The sequence below is a fragment of the Cupressus sempervirens genome, chromosome 2, assembly GCF_028749045.1.
Source record: "Cupressus sempervirens isolate cs-2001-9-10 chromosome 2, ASM2874904v1, whole genome shotgun sequence".
Classification (NCBI taxonomy): Eukaryota; Viridiplantae; Streptophyta; class Pinopsida; order Cupressales; family Cupressaceae; genus Cupressus; species Cupressus sempervirens.
Window position 1 is genome coordinate 514,047,179 of NC_143119.1, and position 15,003 is coordinate 514,062,181.

At 34.2% G+C, this 15,003-nt stretch overlaps 1 protein-coding gene across 2 annotated transcripts in view; it reads right to left on the minus strand.

Annotated features, from left to right (window-relative positions):
- Nucleotides 1-10,803: 10,803 nt before the first annotated feature.
- Nucleotides 10,804-15,003, minus strand: part of LON2 (lon protease 2) — an 83,301-nt gene continuing 79,101 nt past the window's right edge. For both annotated transcript variants that reach the window (XM_089814408.1, XM_089814407.1), the window contains 4 exons: nt 14,638-14,832; nt 13,108-13,353; nt 12,854-12,955; nt 10,804-11,322 (listed from right to left, as the gene is read on the minus strand). In XM_089814408.1, coding sequence (XP_089670534.1) covers nt 11,239-11,322; nt 12,854-12,955; nt 13,108-13,353; nt 14,638-14,832 — 627 coding nt within the window. In that variant the 3' untranslated portion in view covers nt 10,804-11,238. The remainder of the gene's footprint in view (nt 11,323-12,853; nt 12,956-13,107; nt 13,354-14,637; nt 14,833-15,003) is intronic.

A 15,003-nucleotide genomic window follows, 5' to 3' on the forward strand; every position in this document is an offset into this window, starting at 1 on the left:
TGTACTCTTTGGGCCTTGATAGGATAATATGAATGTGGAATTGAACTAATTGCAATCTAGATGCTATGTAAACACAATTAGCCCAATTAAGATATAGATCTATTACAAGCTAGAGTTGTTGTTGCACCAAAAGATCAACCTATTAATGATTGATAAAACCATTTGACTTATAGAACACAGGAGGCAGTTAATCCATGTCACGAATCTCGAAGGGGAAGGCTGGCGGTTAGTCCAACAATTCCCCCCTCAGCATTACCTTAGGAGATTTGAACCTATGATCAAGCTCTGATACCACTTGTTATAAGCTAGAGTTGTTGTTGCTCCAAAAGATTGAGTTGTTAATGCCCGATACAACCACTAGACTTATAGAACACAGGAGGCGGTTAAGCCATGTCATGAATCCCAAAGGGGAATGTTGGTGGTTGGTCCAACAAGATCTAGGGTACAGATATGAAAGGAAATAAAATATAAAAGACTCACATTGAAATGCATAGAGGAAGATATATTTTAGCTCCAAAACTCGTAGACTTGAACTATTTCTGAATATCCATGTATGGATCTCGAAATAAAATGATGTAAGGAAAAAACCCATGAATCTCCCAAAAAATAGAGACTGGAGGACAAGGTCAATTTGGGAAGACATCCTACAACTAGTTTGATGTAGTCTGGCAATCTAAAACTGACTTCTCTAGAAAGCTCTCGAAAAGTAGGTTCTAGATATGTAATCTTTTTGTAATATCCTACAAATCAACACAAAAAATAATGGTTTTGTGGCTAGGGTTCAATGAGGGCTTTCCTTGGTCAATCCCTAGGTTAAGGAATTAACCATAAATTAAAATGTAATTAATAAAAGAAATGCTCGCATGTAGTAGATCTAAATAATATCAAGTGGAACATACAATTACCTCCATAAATGCAATTGACCTTGTATGTGATCATGTAACTATAATAGCTTTGACTTAAAGAAACCCTAAGGAAATCGAAGAATCCAAAACCTCATGTATAGAAATGTATGTGACATGCCATGGATGAATAATAGAACTTTAATGGATTGGAATGATGGATCTTCCCCTTAGAGCCAAAATCCACTACCACCTTGAAGGAAGAAGCTTGATGCAAGAAGGAGATGCTTAGACTTGAATGAGTGAAGAAGAAAGCCTTGAATAATTACTTTCTTGTGGATGTCTTGAGAATGTATGACATGAAAATGAAGCCCCCGAGCCTCCTATTATATGATTTTTCAGGCAAGAAAACAACTCAATCTAACTAGGGAGGTAATGAAATTAATCGGTAAACTCGAGATCTTTCAAGCCTTGAACCTCACAATCACTAGGGACTAGTTTGACCTAGGTCAACCTGGTCCCAAAGGACTGGACAAGAAGGCCACAAAAAGTGTCAAGACATGGTACAGGTGAAATTGGAAGATAGTGAATAGAATAGGAGATATGGTCAAAAGGGTATCAAAATGAAACCTAGAAGAGCATGTTGGAAAGAAAGAGATGACAAGAAAAAGTGAAATGGAAGGGGAGAGGAGAAAAAGATATTGAAACCACACTAAGGAGGGATAAAAGGTCTCAAAATGAAGTGCATCCATTTTAAGATGATATAGTTGCAATCTCAATTGTTGACCATTTAGAGGAAGGAACATGTTATATCTTCTATTGCATACGAATTTCCCAAAAACTAATTGAGGATAATACTAAAATATTCAAGGAATTTATGAGTGAAGAGGAGCTAATAACAGCAAGTAAACAAGTTGTAGAGCCTACAATTATTTATTTGAGAAGGATGTTGATTTGACTTTTGATAATCTAGTTTTTGAATTTAATCAAAAAGATCATATTGATTCACATGACAAGGACAGGAATGATTGCAAGACTTGGGACCAAAGTTTATGCACTAGTTTTAGGACTTGGTCGCATGTCTATAGTGATGGGGTGATTTCCAGAGAATATGGTAGGAGGATACACATATATTCTGAGGATCAAATGGATGGAATGGTTTGGGATCTAGGATTTTTTAGGATGAATGCTTAAATTTTTTTAGGTTTATAACAAGTTGCTACACAGTTGGGGGCCTAGAGTAACTTTAATCAAAGTAGTGCAGCAGACAGCTGTAGCAGTGGTTTTCAAGATGACATGGGATCCATGTATCCTATGGATAGTTGAGTTTCACTTTTACCTTGCTTCACAGTATGAGAGGATGTTATCTCACTATTTCTAGACTGGGTTGCAGAGCTTAGGGAAGATTTGCATGGGATTTGGGTATTAGTTTATGGACTTATGTTTACTTAAGGGAAAGAAAACTCAAGGAGGGAGGACTATAATGTCCCCCTTTTTGGGACATTAAGGCGATATTAGGCCAACCCAAAATTGTATTAACATTAATTCACGGAGGGCCTAAAGTAGAATTTTTTAAGTCACTTTAATATTATAAAAGGAGTAAGAAAAAGACAATTTGGGAAGAAGACAAGGGACAAGGATATAAACTAAAGAGTCAGAACTTGATGCTTTAAAAGATGGAGGGAGACTTATTCTGATCATGCTTGGATTTTGATTTTGTCTCTAATTTCTATAGCAAAAATTGAGGAAGCATTAGCTTCTAATCAAGATCTAAGGACATAAACCCTTAGGTTCTTCTTGGGTGGATTGGAAATAGCCCTAATTAATCATCTATGGTGGATTCATGTCAGGATTCACATCTGAGATTACAGGTGCATTTTATAGTTTCTTTCCAATTTGACTATTGGCATTGTACTTAAGATTGGATTGGATGTTATTTGTGTTAATGTATTGTTGGTTTATAATGTAATAATGTATTCTACAATATCTTAATGAATATTCATTGGTTATTTACTGGTTAATGTTGCTAGATATTATTGCTTTAGTTCTCTATTTATATATTTTGAATTTTAGTGCAAAAATTTGGAAAAGAGTATTCGTGTAGGATATTACACATGTAGTTTTGAGGCTCTGAGAAAAATAGTTTTTTTGAGGTTTTCAATCATGATTGCAAATGCATAGCCAGAAGTTCAGTCACATTCTCATAGCCATGATTTTTAAAGTGAAAAGCTATATTCCATTACACATTTTGAGGTAAGTATTTCTTCATTTGTTTCACCTTTTAGAATAGACATATTTTCATATCTCAATTGGGTTTATTGCATATATTTAGTACCTAGACCTATCTTAGACTTCTCACTTAATCAATTAGCTCAATTACTCCTTCACATTTACACACCTTCAATCAAATTTAAATTGCACGAAAGAGGCATTGCTTGTGTACTTCATCAATATAACTTGGTTTAGCATTTAGCACCCCTTATCATACTTGGGTTTTGTTAATCTAACCTAGGTCATATTGAGAATTATGCGTGCAAGCCCCTCTTTCTCTTGTATTAAATGGCTAAGGGAAGAAGTGTCAAACTTTTCATACATAGTTTGCATTGTTAGATTCATTGATGTCATTTTCCCCCTGAATGGTTACTACCATAGATAAAGTATAGTTGTTGTTGCTCACAATATTGTCACCACCATGAATGACAATAAGCAAGGAAGATTCAAATGCCACATAGTTGGAAGTGACACAATAGGTGTAAGAACCCTATAGGAAAATGTTAAGCATGTAGAAAGGACAAGAAAGAGATGAACCTTAATATCACTTGTTAAACAAAGAAAAAGTAGGCGTATCAATAGATGAAATGACACTATATCAGTGAAGCTCTTATTTTTTATCTAACGAGATTTTCCGTTCACTAGTGGAATGGTGAAGTAATTGATAATATGCACATAAAGATTGTTTATGACATTTATGTGTAGAAAGAAGTGTGATTAAATGTACTTTGAAAAGACACAACAAAATATGCTCTTTTTTTAGACAAAGAATGAGGAGTGGGAAGTAATACTTTCTCTTGTTGAGAAAGTTTTGCCTACTCGCAAAAAGATAGATATGTCGGATAATGGAGTGAGGGATAAGGTAAAAGGAGAAGGCTTGTAACATAAACCCATTATAAAATAGTGTGATATAGGTTCCAAAGGGACAATAAAATAATCTGTTTCGTGCACCCAGTCCATTCCCTTAGTAGCCATTTTTAGAAAGAATATAGAATCCTAAACCATAAAGTAATTGTGAATCCTTAATATGGGAAGGATCACCATAAATGGTAAAATCAATAGTGTTCACATGATCCCATAATACAAAAGAATAATAATCTTTAATAGTATGTGTTAGCGATATTTTTGGAATGCAAAGGTGCATACAATCAACTTTATATTCTCTAATGAAATAGTCTATAAAGTATAAAGAGTCTTGGTCATCACCGAGACATGCATTCAATTCACAATGAGATAGAGGAGACAATATAGACTTAGGAATCTCTACTTTAGGAGGATCTTTTCCTTTTGGAGTATCTACTTCAGGGATGATTTTTTCATGGACCTCCTTTGAAGAAGACACTGCGAGAACAATTGTTAGTGTATTAGAAGATAACGGTGGAATGCAATTTTGAAAGGTAGGTGTGACTAAAGCATGATTGATTGCATCCATTTGGTAATAGTGCATGGCGTTAGGATCATATTTGATTATAGCTACCTAATTGTAGCAACAAACTTAACAAAACCATGAAGACTACAACTAACCACTCCCAAATCATGAATCCAAGGTCTACTGAGAGAAGGTTGTATGATAAAGGTTCTAACATAACATACACTAGTGTTGGAAGAATAACTCATCCAAATTTTAAAAGGAAAATAGGTCTTCCTAAAAATGATTTTTCCGAAAAATGTCTTACCAATATTATCAAAACCATAAATAAACATAGAAGATGCAACAAGAGAATTTGAATCAATTGTGATTTTGGGTAATAGATTGAGAATGTTGTTGTGAGGTTTTCACACCAGTAGCCCATTGCAAATGGGACCCCTCTTTTCTTTTCTTCTTGGACTATTTTAGTGGTTTGGTTATAGAGATTTTGCATTAGGTTTAAGTGTGAAGGGATGGGCTTGCATTTAGGTTGAAATGAGGATTTTCATAGATTTGAGAGATCTAACAAACTTGGAAGTGATGCTAAAAGAAGAGCTAAATTTGGCTAAGTGTAGATGTTACTTCATCTTGAGTCGAGATTGTAAGAATTTGGTATAGCTCTGATACCATGTAAGAATTTGGTATAGCTCTTATATCATGTAAGAATTTGCCTTAGGGCAAAATCACCCAAGATCAAGGAACTCAAGCACAAGCACAAGAATAGACCAAAAGAGTATGATCAGAATAACAATATCCAAAATTGATTTATTGTCATTCAATATTATGTGATGTAATGTACATACACACTAGGAGTGCTTGTATATAAAGGCCTCTGGAATGCTTCTAGAATGTCTAGGAGTCAACACACTGATAAGTCTTACAACTAGGCACGTGTCCACCAAGTGTGGATTATCCTCCATTAAGCACAGGAGTAAGTGCAATGATGAGAGGATGAGCCTACAAAGGTGTAGCACGTAAAATTATGTTGTAGACCCCATGTGCTAAAATAGGAATGTGAATAACTGTGTTGTCTACATGACAACTTAGTTAATTATGCAAACTCCAATGTTGTAGACACAATGTGCTAAATTAGAGTTGTTTACTTCTGTGTTGTCAACATGACAACTCATAAAAGTACGCAAACTCCTAGGTGTCAAACTAATAATTTATAAAATAATGCATTGACCTAAGTAAACTTAAGTAAAGTGTAATGAGTAAGTACTTATTTACACCAACATCGCAAATTGGTATGATTAGAATAACAATATCTAAAATTGATTTAGAGTTGCTTACTTCTGTGTTGTCAACATAAAAACTCATAAGAGTATGCAAACTCCTAAGTGTCTCACCTAAGAAATAATAAAATAATGCAATATCCAAAATTAAATAGAAAACAATGTCTTCCTACTTTATTGTGCTACCAACGTAAATGATATCTCGTCTTGGGTTGCACCGTATTTTGCTACCCATGTAAATTTTGCTTCATCTTGAGTTGAGACTTGATCTTTGTCATCTTAGAGTCAAGTCTTTTCCCTTGCCTCTAATTTTTTGTATCATCTTGAGATGAGCCTCCTTTTTCTACCTCTGAGATTTGTTTCTCATCTCAAGGTAACTGTAGGAAGCTTCATCCCATCTCAAGCCTTGGAGTTGATCTTTGAACCTAGAAAGGGCCAGTTGAGAATAGAAGTTTTTTGCAACTGTGTGTGGCTTTTTTTTTTTAAATGAGATTGGGGCCAAAATTTGAAGTAGAACAACCTTAGAAAATAATGTATGAGCATGTGCGATTAAAATACTTTAGGTTAAACATTTCCAATAGTATTAATCAAGGTCTAAATTAATTTCAAATTAAGGTAAGACCCATTTTGTATTTATTTATTTTTTGAATGAGAGAAAAAATGAAAAATTAGAAATAAAATGAAAATGGGTTTTAAGTTGGGAGGAAATTATGTTTATCTAAATTTTGCAAAATATGGATCGATTTTAAATTAATTAAATAATTTATCCATTGTTGTATTAAAATTATCCAAATGACGTCAATTTTAACAAATGGGAGTTTAAATTAATGAAAACTAAATCATAAATTGTAATAAATTAAATATTTCCAATCAAGTTTGCATTGTCCCATTGAATTATTTTTTATTGGAAATTATAATGGAAAGTTTGTGATGATTTTCTAAGTCTTATTGCAATTATCATTTTTAATTGTATAATTATTTACAAGTGGTGGATTTCCTTGTAGGTTAAGATAATGAGGTGGCATAATGGCCTATATTCTGACTAGTGCACTTGAATTTTTTCATTGGTCTACTAAGTAGTAGCTTCTTCTACAAGTGTTTCCTTCTCATTGGTCCACTTGTCATTCATCCTTATCTAGTTATTATCGATTTGAGTTTTCTCATTGGCCCATAAAGGTAGTGTAATTTTTTCATTGGTCCATAAAGGTAGTGTAATTTTTTCATTGGCCCACAAAGTGGTGCTTAATTGTAATTGGGTGGGCATTTAATATTTGTATCTATGGTTATGAAACCTTAATTAGTGCTTTTGTGGATCAATGTTGGCCATTAATTTCAAATCAATCTTGGTCGTTCATTATATTGGAGTTCCCTATATAAGGACATTTCCCCTCATTTGTAAAAATAGGAAGGTTGGAAAATTGTTGTAATATAATGCCAGATCTTCTGTACTTTTATTGTTGTGTCTTGCATGGAATTGTTGTGATCAAATTTGCATTGTTGCATGGTGATCCATATTCCCTCAATGAGTTTAGGATTTTATTTCATGTTGTTTAGAAGTAGTTTAGTTGGATGCAATAATTTTAGATGTTTACTTGCTTGACTCAAATATAAACTAGGTCACTGGCCTCTTGTTGATGGTAAGGGTGTCCTGTGTAGTGAGCTAGTGAAAGTTATTAACTTCAATTGATGTTCAATCTTTAGTTTGAATCCATTTGTTGGGGTTGAAGGGGTAAATATTGATTTGAATATCATTTGAGTATATCCTTAGAAAATTGCACTAGGTAGAGTCCAAGTCCAACCATAATTCCTTGCATTCATAGTAAAAGTATTAGTAAAAATCGAGGTTAGAAGTTTAAGTTGGAGTTGAAGCGGAAAAGTTGAGCTATATTTTTATTACACGTTGTAAAATCAAACCTAGGAGCGTAAGAGTTGATATCCATTGAATGAATAGTGTAAATCCCTTTGTGATAACCAACAAATCACATTATTTCACTAAGCAAACATCCACATGAGAAGGAACCTTAAAACCATTTCATGATCTTAATTTGCAAGCTTGGCATGAGAGATGGTCTTATATCATGAGAGGATTAAATGTTTGGTGTTTCATATTGAAATGTTGAATATTTGATTATGCATGTTGTAGTGGAACAAAACTCACATCAACAAATACAAACATTGAGTGTTGAACCTATATCAATGAAAGTATATATAATGTGAAATTATTAACATAAACATTATCATTAGTGGGTACGTTTGGTTTTAATGAAATTGGAAGTGGGAGTATATGTAGATAAAATGTAATGTTTTGTGAATCTACTTGCATTTGAAGGTCAATGTATTCACATTTGAAGGCTTATCAAATGAAGGAAACAAGATGTTTTGAAGAGCTTTCTAGAGCATACACTAATAAATCAAAGCCATTCGAAGCAAATCCTAAAGTGAGATCTTAACGGGAATATCCCAATTTTGATCAATAAGATCATAGTCCTTGATTAATTAACTTAAGGTTTGGGTGCTTGATGAAGATTTGATTAAAAAGGTGGATGAGATGGATTATTAATATTTTTTTTATTTCCACGAGTGTTATAAGTATGGGCTACCAATCTATAAGGAAACTTAGACTCGATGTATCTCATGAAAAAAAATAGTTCTGTATTTTATAGATAGACACCACAAATAGCAAGGATTATCCTCGGAGAAGGATAGCTAGTTGTATAAATGATTGGTCTTTTTAACATGCTAGCAAAGCCTACAATCACATTCACAGAGTCATTACAACTTGTAGAAGACTTAATTAAAAGAACGTGATCATCATTGGCCTATGGGGATCAAATGTGAGATGATATTCATCATTCACCAATGCATCATCTATAAAGGAGAGTGTAGTAGAATGAGGAGATGATAGAGTAACATTAGGAAAAACAGCAATGCGTTCATTGTCTTACAACAAAATGAGAGAGACCGAAGACATGGAGAGTTGGGTAAAGTCAAGACACCATCATATGCATGAAAAGTAACAATGTTAGTACTTTGAATACAACTAGATACTAAATAAACAATTCAAAGAAGATAACACTAATTGACAATACTAATCTAGAATTAAATGTATAAACAAATCAATCTAAGACAAGTATATTATACCAATATTAAAAACATAGAATGGAGTTCAGGGTAGTGCCTCAAAACAAATTTTCTTGAGAAGGGAAATCCTTGATTTGTCCCTTTTTTAGTATAAGACTACTTGCTGGAATGATACAGAATGCTTTGAAAATATAGCAAAAGTACTGTTCATGTCGGGATCACCAAAATGTAATGGAGTATATTTAACCCCACATAAAGAAAACTATGTTCATTTGAGAGCCAATTTCACAACATACATTCAGATATATCCAACTAGCTACACTAATGAAGATGTCCAATTATAGATAGGAAAATGGAGTTTCTAATTATAGACACTGAAAGAGTAAACATGGATTTTTCAACCCAAATGAAATCTAATCAATACGCCTTAGCCATGTCAGTCAATGGTTCATTCTCATGTTCACTGGTATCAGAAAGCTCCGATTGGGGACAATTTTACATACTATCGTGAACATATTCCACCACATCAAGGTTTTCTTACTCGGTATCTAGGCTGTAAAATGTTCCAAATTGGAAGTTCTCGTTGGGTCATTTAATTTTGGTTTCCAATCATTAGAAACTATCGAGTAATATACATGTTTTTTTTTCCCTTTTATCTTATCTTTTTTACAATTTTACTCTATTAATTGCTTTTGCCATTTGAAAATGGTATTTCTTAATAATTTTGTTTCTAATATATTTCTTCATGTGTCGAAACTCTAGTACCATTGTAAAAGTTGAAAATATAACTCCACAACGAATGTCTTCAATTCTTTGACTATGACAGGTGGCTTCAAAATGGGTAGAAAATAGTCTTAATTGAAGTGTAATGATTTTTGAAAATAATGTATTGAAACTCACAGTAATAGAGCATAGTCTTAAAGAAAGTTTGTCAGAGGTAAGTTTCACAATGTCATCTGGAACAATAATATGAGTAGAAAAAAAGCCTATTATATTAAAGAATTTAGGAACTTGGCGAAAAAGCATACCTTAAGGCTGCTATTAAAGGAAAGGCAAGGTTATTAGTGGCACAACTAAGGACGGGATCTCATCACCTCAGGTGCAAGACGGGAAGATGGAAGAGACCCGAAGAGACTTGGGAGCAAAGAATTTGCATATTTTCCAAATATGGAGTGGTTGAAATGGAAGGGCATTTTCTCTCAGAATGCGCAGCATACGACATCCGATCTCTCTATGATGTCATCTTGAAGGTAGACAACATGCATAGGTTATTTGAAGGGGACAAGATAAAGCAGACTGTTGGTTTTTTGGTTAAGATACATTCCAAAAGATTAGAAATGGAAAAGAACTCGAAAATTATCTAGTGTGGTTGTTCTTCAGTCCCTTAGACTGCTCTAGTCTCGTGGACGTCATTAAAAAGCATTCATTCATTACATAAGCCAAACAGATTCAATCTCTTAAGACGGACTTTACATTGTCATAAGTTTTTTAATCTTTTATTAATTAAAGGGTATGAGCTTTCAGCCCCAACATGCCAAACTCAATTGTTAGGTTATGACACCCTCGAATTTCTTTGCATGAGAAACGCCACCATAGGAAGTAATGTAATGGTACATGTCAAATAGGATCAGAGCTAGAACTAACACTACTGAAACTTAAAGAGCAAGTGCTGCCATCTGTGATGATAACTATTACATGAATGTTTTTACAAATGCAATTCTTTATTCTGCTTGCTCTCTGCTTTGCTTTTCCATAAAACATAAGCAGACTACATAAATTTAACGTATAAAATTTTTAAAATTTTTGGTTTTCAAAAGAGCGCGTTGATGAGCGAATCTAAAGAATCAATAAATATACATTCAGGCAAAATAAGCAAAGCGCGTTATATTTTCAAAGCTTGTGACAAATTTCTAACACCAGGCCTCTAAAAGAGATCGCAAACAAAGGCATTGCTGAGGAGATCATATACAAATGGAATCCTTTATGCTTTCATAAAAGAAGCAATCATCAACATGATACTGGACATGACTCGATGGGAAACAAGCCCACCATTAAGTTCAAGCATCTGATACAGAATAGAGGACAATCCCGTTCCCATTTTGCAGGAAAAATAATTTACAAGATAGAAAGAAGCAATTATAGATCAACTATCCAGTATCAAATATACTACACCTCAGACAGTCATATGCTTTAGCACAAACTCAATAACTTTGCTCAATTCTATAAACAAGCTGTTATACACAATTTGCTTTTCCTTGTCATCTACGAACCTTAACTTAGGCTTCATATTTTGAGATTTTATAGTAAAATCCACCCAGAAATCATTTAACTGCATTAGATCCTTTAAATCCTGGTGTTTTACCTTCATCAGATACAAAGAACTAGTACCCCACAGCATTCGTTACAATTTTGAAATATGTTGCCAAGGGCATCCACCTTCAAATGCTTCATTTAATACATCCTCCATCCGTTTGGCAAGTAGTATCTGTGATGCAAATATTATTGCAAGGAAAAAAACAATGTAACATTAGAGATTACCCAAAAAATCCAGGGAAGACTATTTAGCTCTTAACAGCATTGGTCCGTGACTAATCAAAATATATTTAGTATGCAAGCAGCTTTAACTTTCTAAGTTGTCTGAAGGCAAACAAAACACCCAATTGACTTCAATATGTCCTTGCATATTGACAAGACCAGTTATAGAAATTGGCAAAGCTTCTAAAATTCCAAGTCCCTTTTTCAAGTCTCAAAAAATTCTATGCAATAAATTGTGGAATTAAGTTGATCTGCCACCTTTAACATTTCAAAATAGATTGTCTATAAGTTGATCTACCACCTTATCAGAGTACTGCGGCACAATTAGACTGACATGCATGCCAATGCTTGTCACAATATATTTTATATGAAGGTACAGGAAACTAGTAAAGCTTCTAGATGGCATCAGTACAGACATGACTTACCCACGGCTACACCAAACAAGATATTGAATGGCATACATGAATGAGTAGAGACTAAAGGAAATAGATAAAGCGTCAACTTCATTGGTCATAAAGTCATTCGCAACGAAAAGTTTGGTTAAGGGATTACTTAAATATTAAGGACTGCAAGAACTCGTACAGTACACAAATGGAAAACAGAAAAATATATGAATTCATTAAAATCTCACACTTTTGAGATGTTCACAGTTCAAATAACACAGTCAAGAGGGAACATGATCCTTGTGTCAGAACATCATCAGATATACAATTCAACAAAACAAATGTAAATTTATGTAATATATGAAAACAATGTATCCAAAGCACTTTCGAATTTGTGAAGTGTTTAGTTATTCCGAATATACAAATCTTCAAGAGTTTTTTTTTCCATTCACTAACCATATAGGTATTTCACTTTAGTGCAGAACATTATTCTACACTGGCATTCTTCTCACATTTTAAATAAGAAATTTCAAAAGTGAACTTGAAAGCTTCGTCACCCTCAAAAACCATCCCAATTTTCTCAGAAAAGGAAAATGTGATCAGACAGATTGAATTTCTTAAGGCCATAAAAAAGGTTCGGACTTTGCAAAAATATCTACACTCCACTTAATTCCATGGAGCATATGTTAGTTGCAACAACAATCCCACAAAAACAATTTTTTTAACATTCTAGAAAGAAAGCCAAAACATTACACAATTGAGATTTTTAAGCTTGGAATCATTTGCTTCAAAAGATGCCAAAAAATACCAAATGATAAGACCTTGTCAGCAGATGATTCGCGAATCTAGAAGAGAGATGAACACTATATATATATATATATATATATATAAAGACATAAATTATCTCGGATAACTATTTTACACACCACTACCAGCCTGTGCAACATTAAGAAGAACTATCTTTATTTCAACAAATACCAAAAGATTAATATACATACTGTAATAAAATTAAGTATCTTCAAATTAGTCATTAAAGGGTTTTACCATAAGAAAACTATTGTGGTTCAATGCATATTTAAAGGTGATTCCCAAAGATACCTCAACATTCCTAAGGACGGCCGCTGGAACTTCTGCTAGATCCTTCAAATTCCTTTCTGGCAATATAACTCTCTTGATACCACACCGATGTGCAGCCAATATCTAAGAAATTTCAAATGCAAAATAGTGTGATGTTTGTTATTTTCCACAGATGCTTATGTTTTACAAACATACTTCACTGAAGATCAATGATTAAACTTGAAACGTAATTAGAAGCAGATACAGACTACTAAACACATAAGGCAGTGGCATACCTTATCTTTGATCCCGCCAACTGGCAGAACAAGACCCCTTAGTGTCAGTTCGCCAGTCATTGCAGTATCTGCTCTGACATTCCTCCTCCGAAACAAAGAGACCAATGCAGTTGCTAGTGTCACTCCAGCAGATGGACCATCCTTTGGCACAGCACCTGCTGGAAAATGAATATGAATGTCACGGCTTTCCATCAAGTTAGCTTCTAATCCTGTAGCAAGACTCAACTCAGCTGCTCTTGCTCTTACCTGTTCCAATTATATAAAGCATGAGAAACTGGAAGAAATGTGATGCATGATGATGAAAGCAGACACTAGTATCCAAAAATGTCAAAGCAGGCCAAAAGGACAGCCCGTTAAGAAATTACTAGGGTGAAGAATACCCTAGGTTTTAACAAGTAACTATACACTAAATCAATGTAATCTTGAATGTTGGAGGCAAACCTATAGCATTAGAATACCACATCATTTGCTCTAAGTTACAAATAGCCGCAGGAGGGAAGATCCCTCAATGAAACACCAAGCTAAAGAATATCAAAATTGAAAGCTAAGACTAAATGTCATACATCTATCGCAAGGTTCCCACAACAAAAATAAAAGTCATCATGACCCAGCACTTGAAGAGGGCCAATGCAGAAGCTAAGAATACCCATAGGTGAATTGCAGGGATAAGGTCAGACTGGACAATCCAAGTATAAAGAATGGTACTTAGCTAGAATATCTTTTCACCCAGAGTTTCTTGTGGTAGAGAAAAATCTTGTAATGTGTGTCTGTCATCAACCAGGTAGCAGGCAAGAAAAATTTGAAGGCACTCAAAAGAAGATTCACAGCCCTTAACATGAGTGGGCAGCTAAAGGGAGCCCAGTCACACTTATGCAAAGACAATTGAACCCTAGTGCTTATGATCCACTACTGTATAGTGTTTCATACTATAGTCAAGAACAAGATAAGAAAAGAAAGTATACTAGTTCAATGAACAAAGAAGGTAGGTTAATGAACTCAAAATTACAACAAAGTCAGGTACATGACCATATATTCTATGGCAGAGGCTATTGAGGCACGAAAAATGTCGTCCATACCAAGGGGAGAGTTTTTTTTTCAAAGTTTTCAAACCGTTAGTTTTTTTTTTCACGTCCATCCCAAGGGGGGACAGTTTTTTTTTCAAAGTTTTCAAACCCTTAGTTTTTTTTTTCAAAGTTTTCAAAAGCACTATATAGAAAAGGATTTCTGTGGCGGGATAGCCACTGGCTATATTCTATAGCACTGCTTATCAAGCTAATCTAATTAATAAAGGACACTACAACATGTATCCTTTCACATATAAATAAGACTATACCCTGCACATTTTTCAGTCTCAGATAAATCAAGTAACTTAAATTGAAGCATTTATCTTATGAATGAGTCCTTGGCAACATGAAAACAATGCAACGAACATTCTATTATTAGATGGTCAAAAATGCAGGATTCTTGGGAACAACGAAATGCATCCTTATAGATACATTTCTGAGATACTGATAATTGTATAGAACATACCCATGTTAGTGCTATTTGGGCTGATTCCTTTATAACATCTCCCAGTTGCCCTGTAAGATGTATCTCGCCCTTTCCTACCATTGCAGTTGCTTCAACAAACTGAACTTCACCACCAAATGCAGTCCACACAAGACCCACAGCAACTCCTGGAGTTGCAACACGTTCTGCAGCTTCCCCATCATCAAATTTAGGAGGCTGCAAGCCAGATTGATTAGGATTCTACTTGTGATCATAATAAGTGTTCTATCAGCATTTAGTTGAAGAAAGAATGAAAGCTCACATTTTTTAATGATTTACTACTGTACTTTATCCTGTCTATTATGATCTGAAGCTTGAGGTTCATGAGAAAGCAAGGCAATGAACACG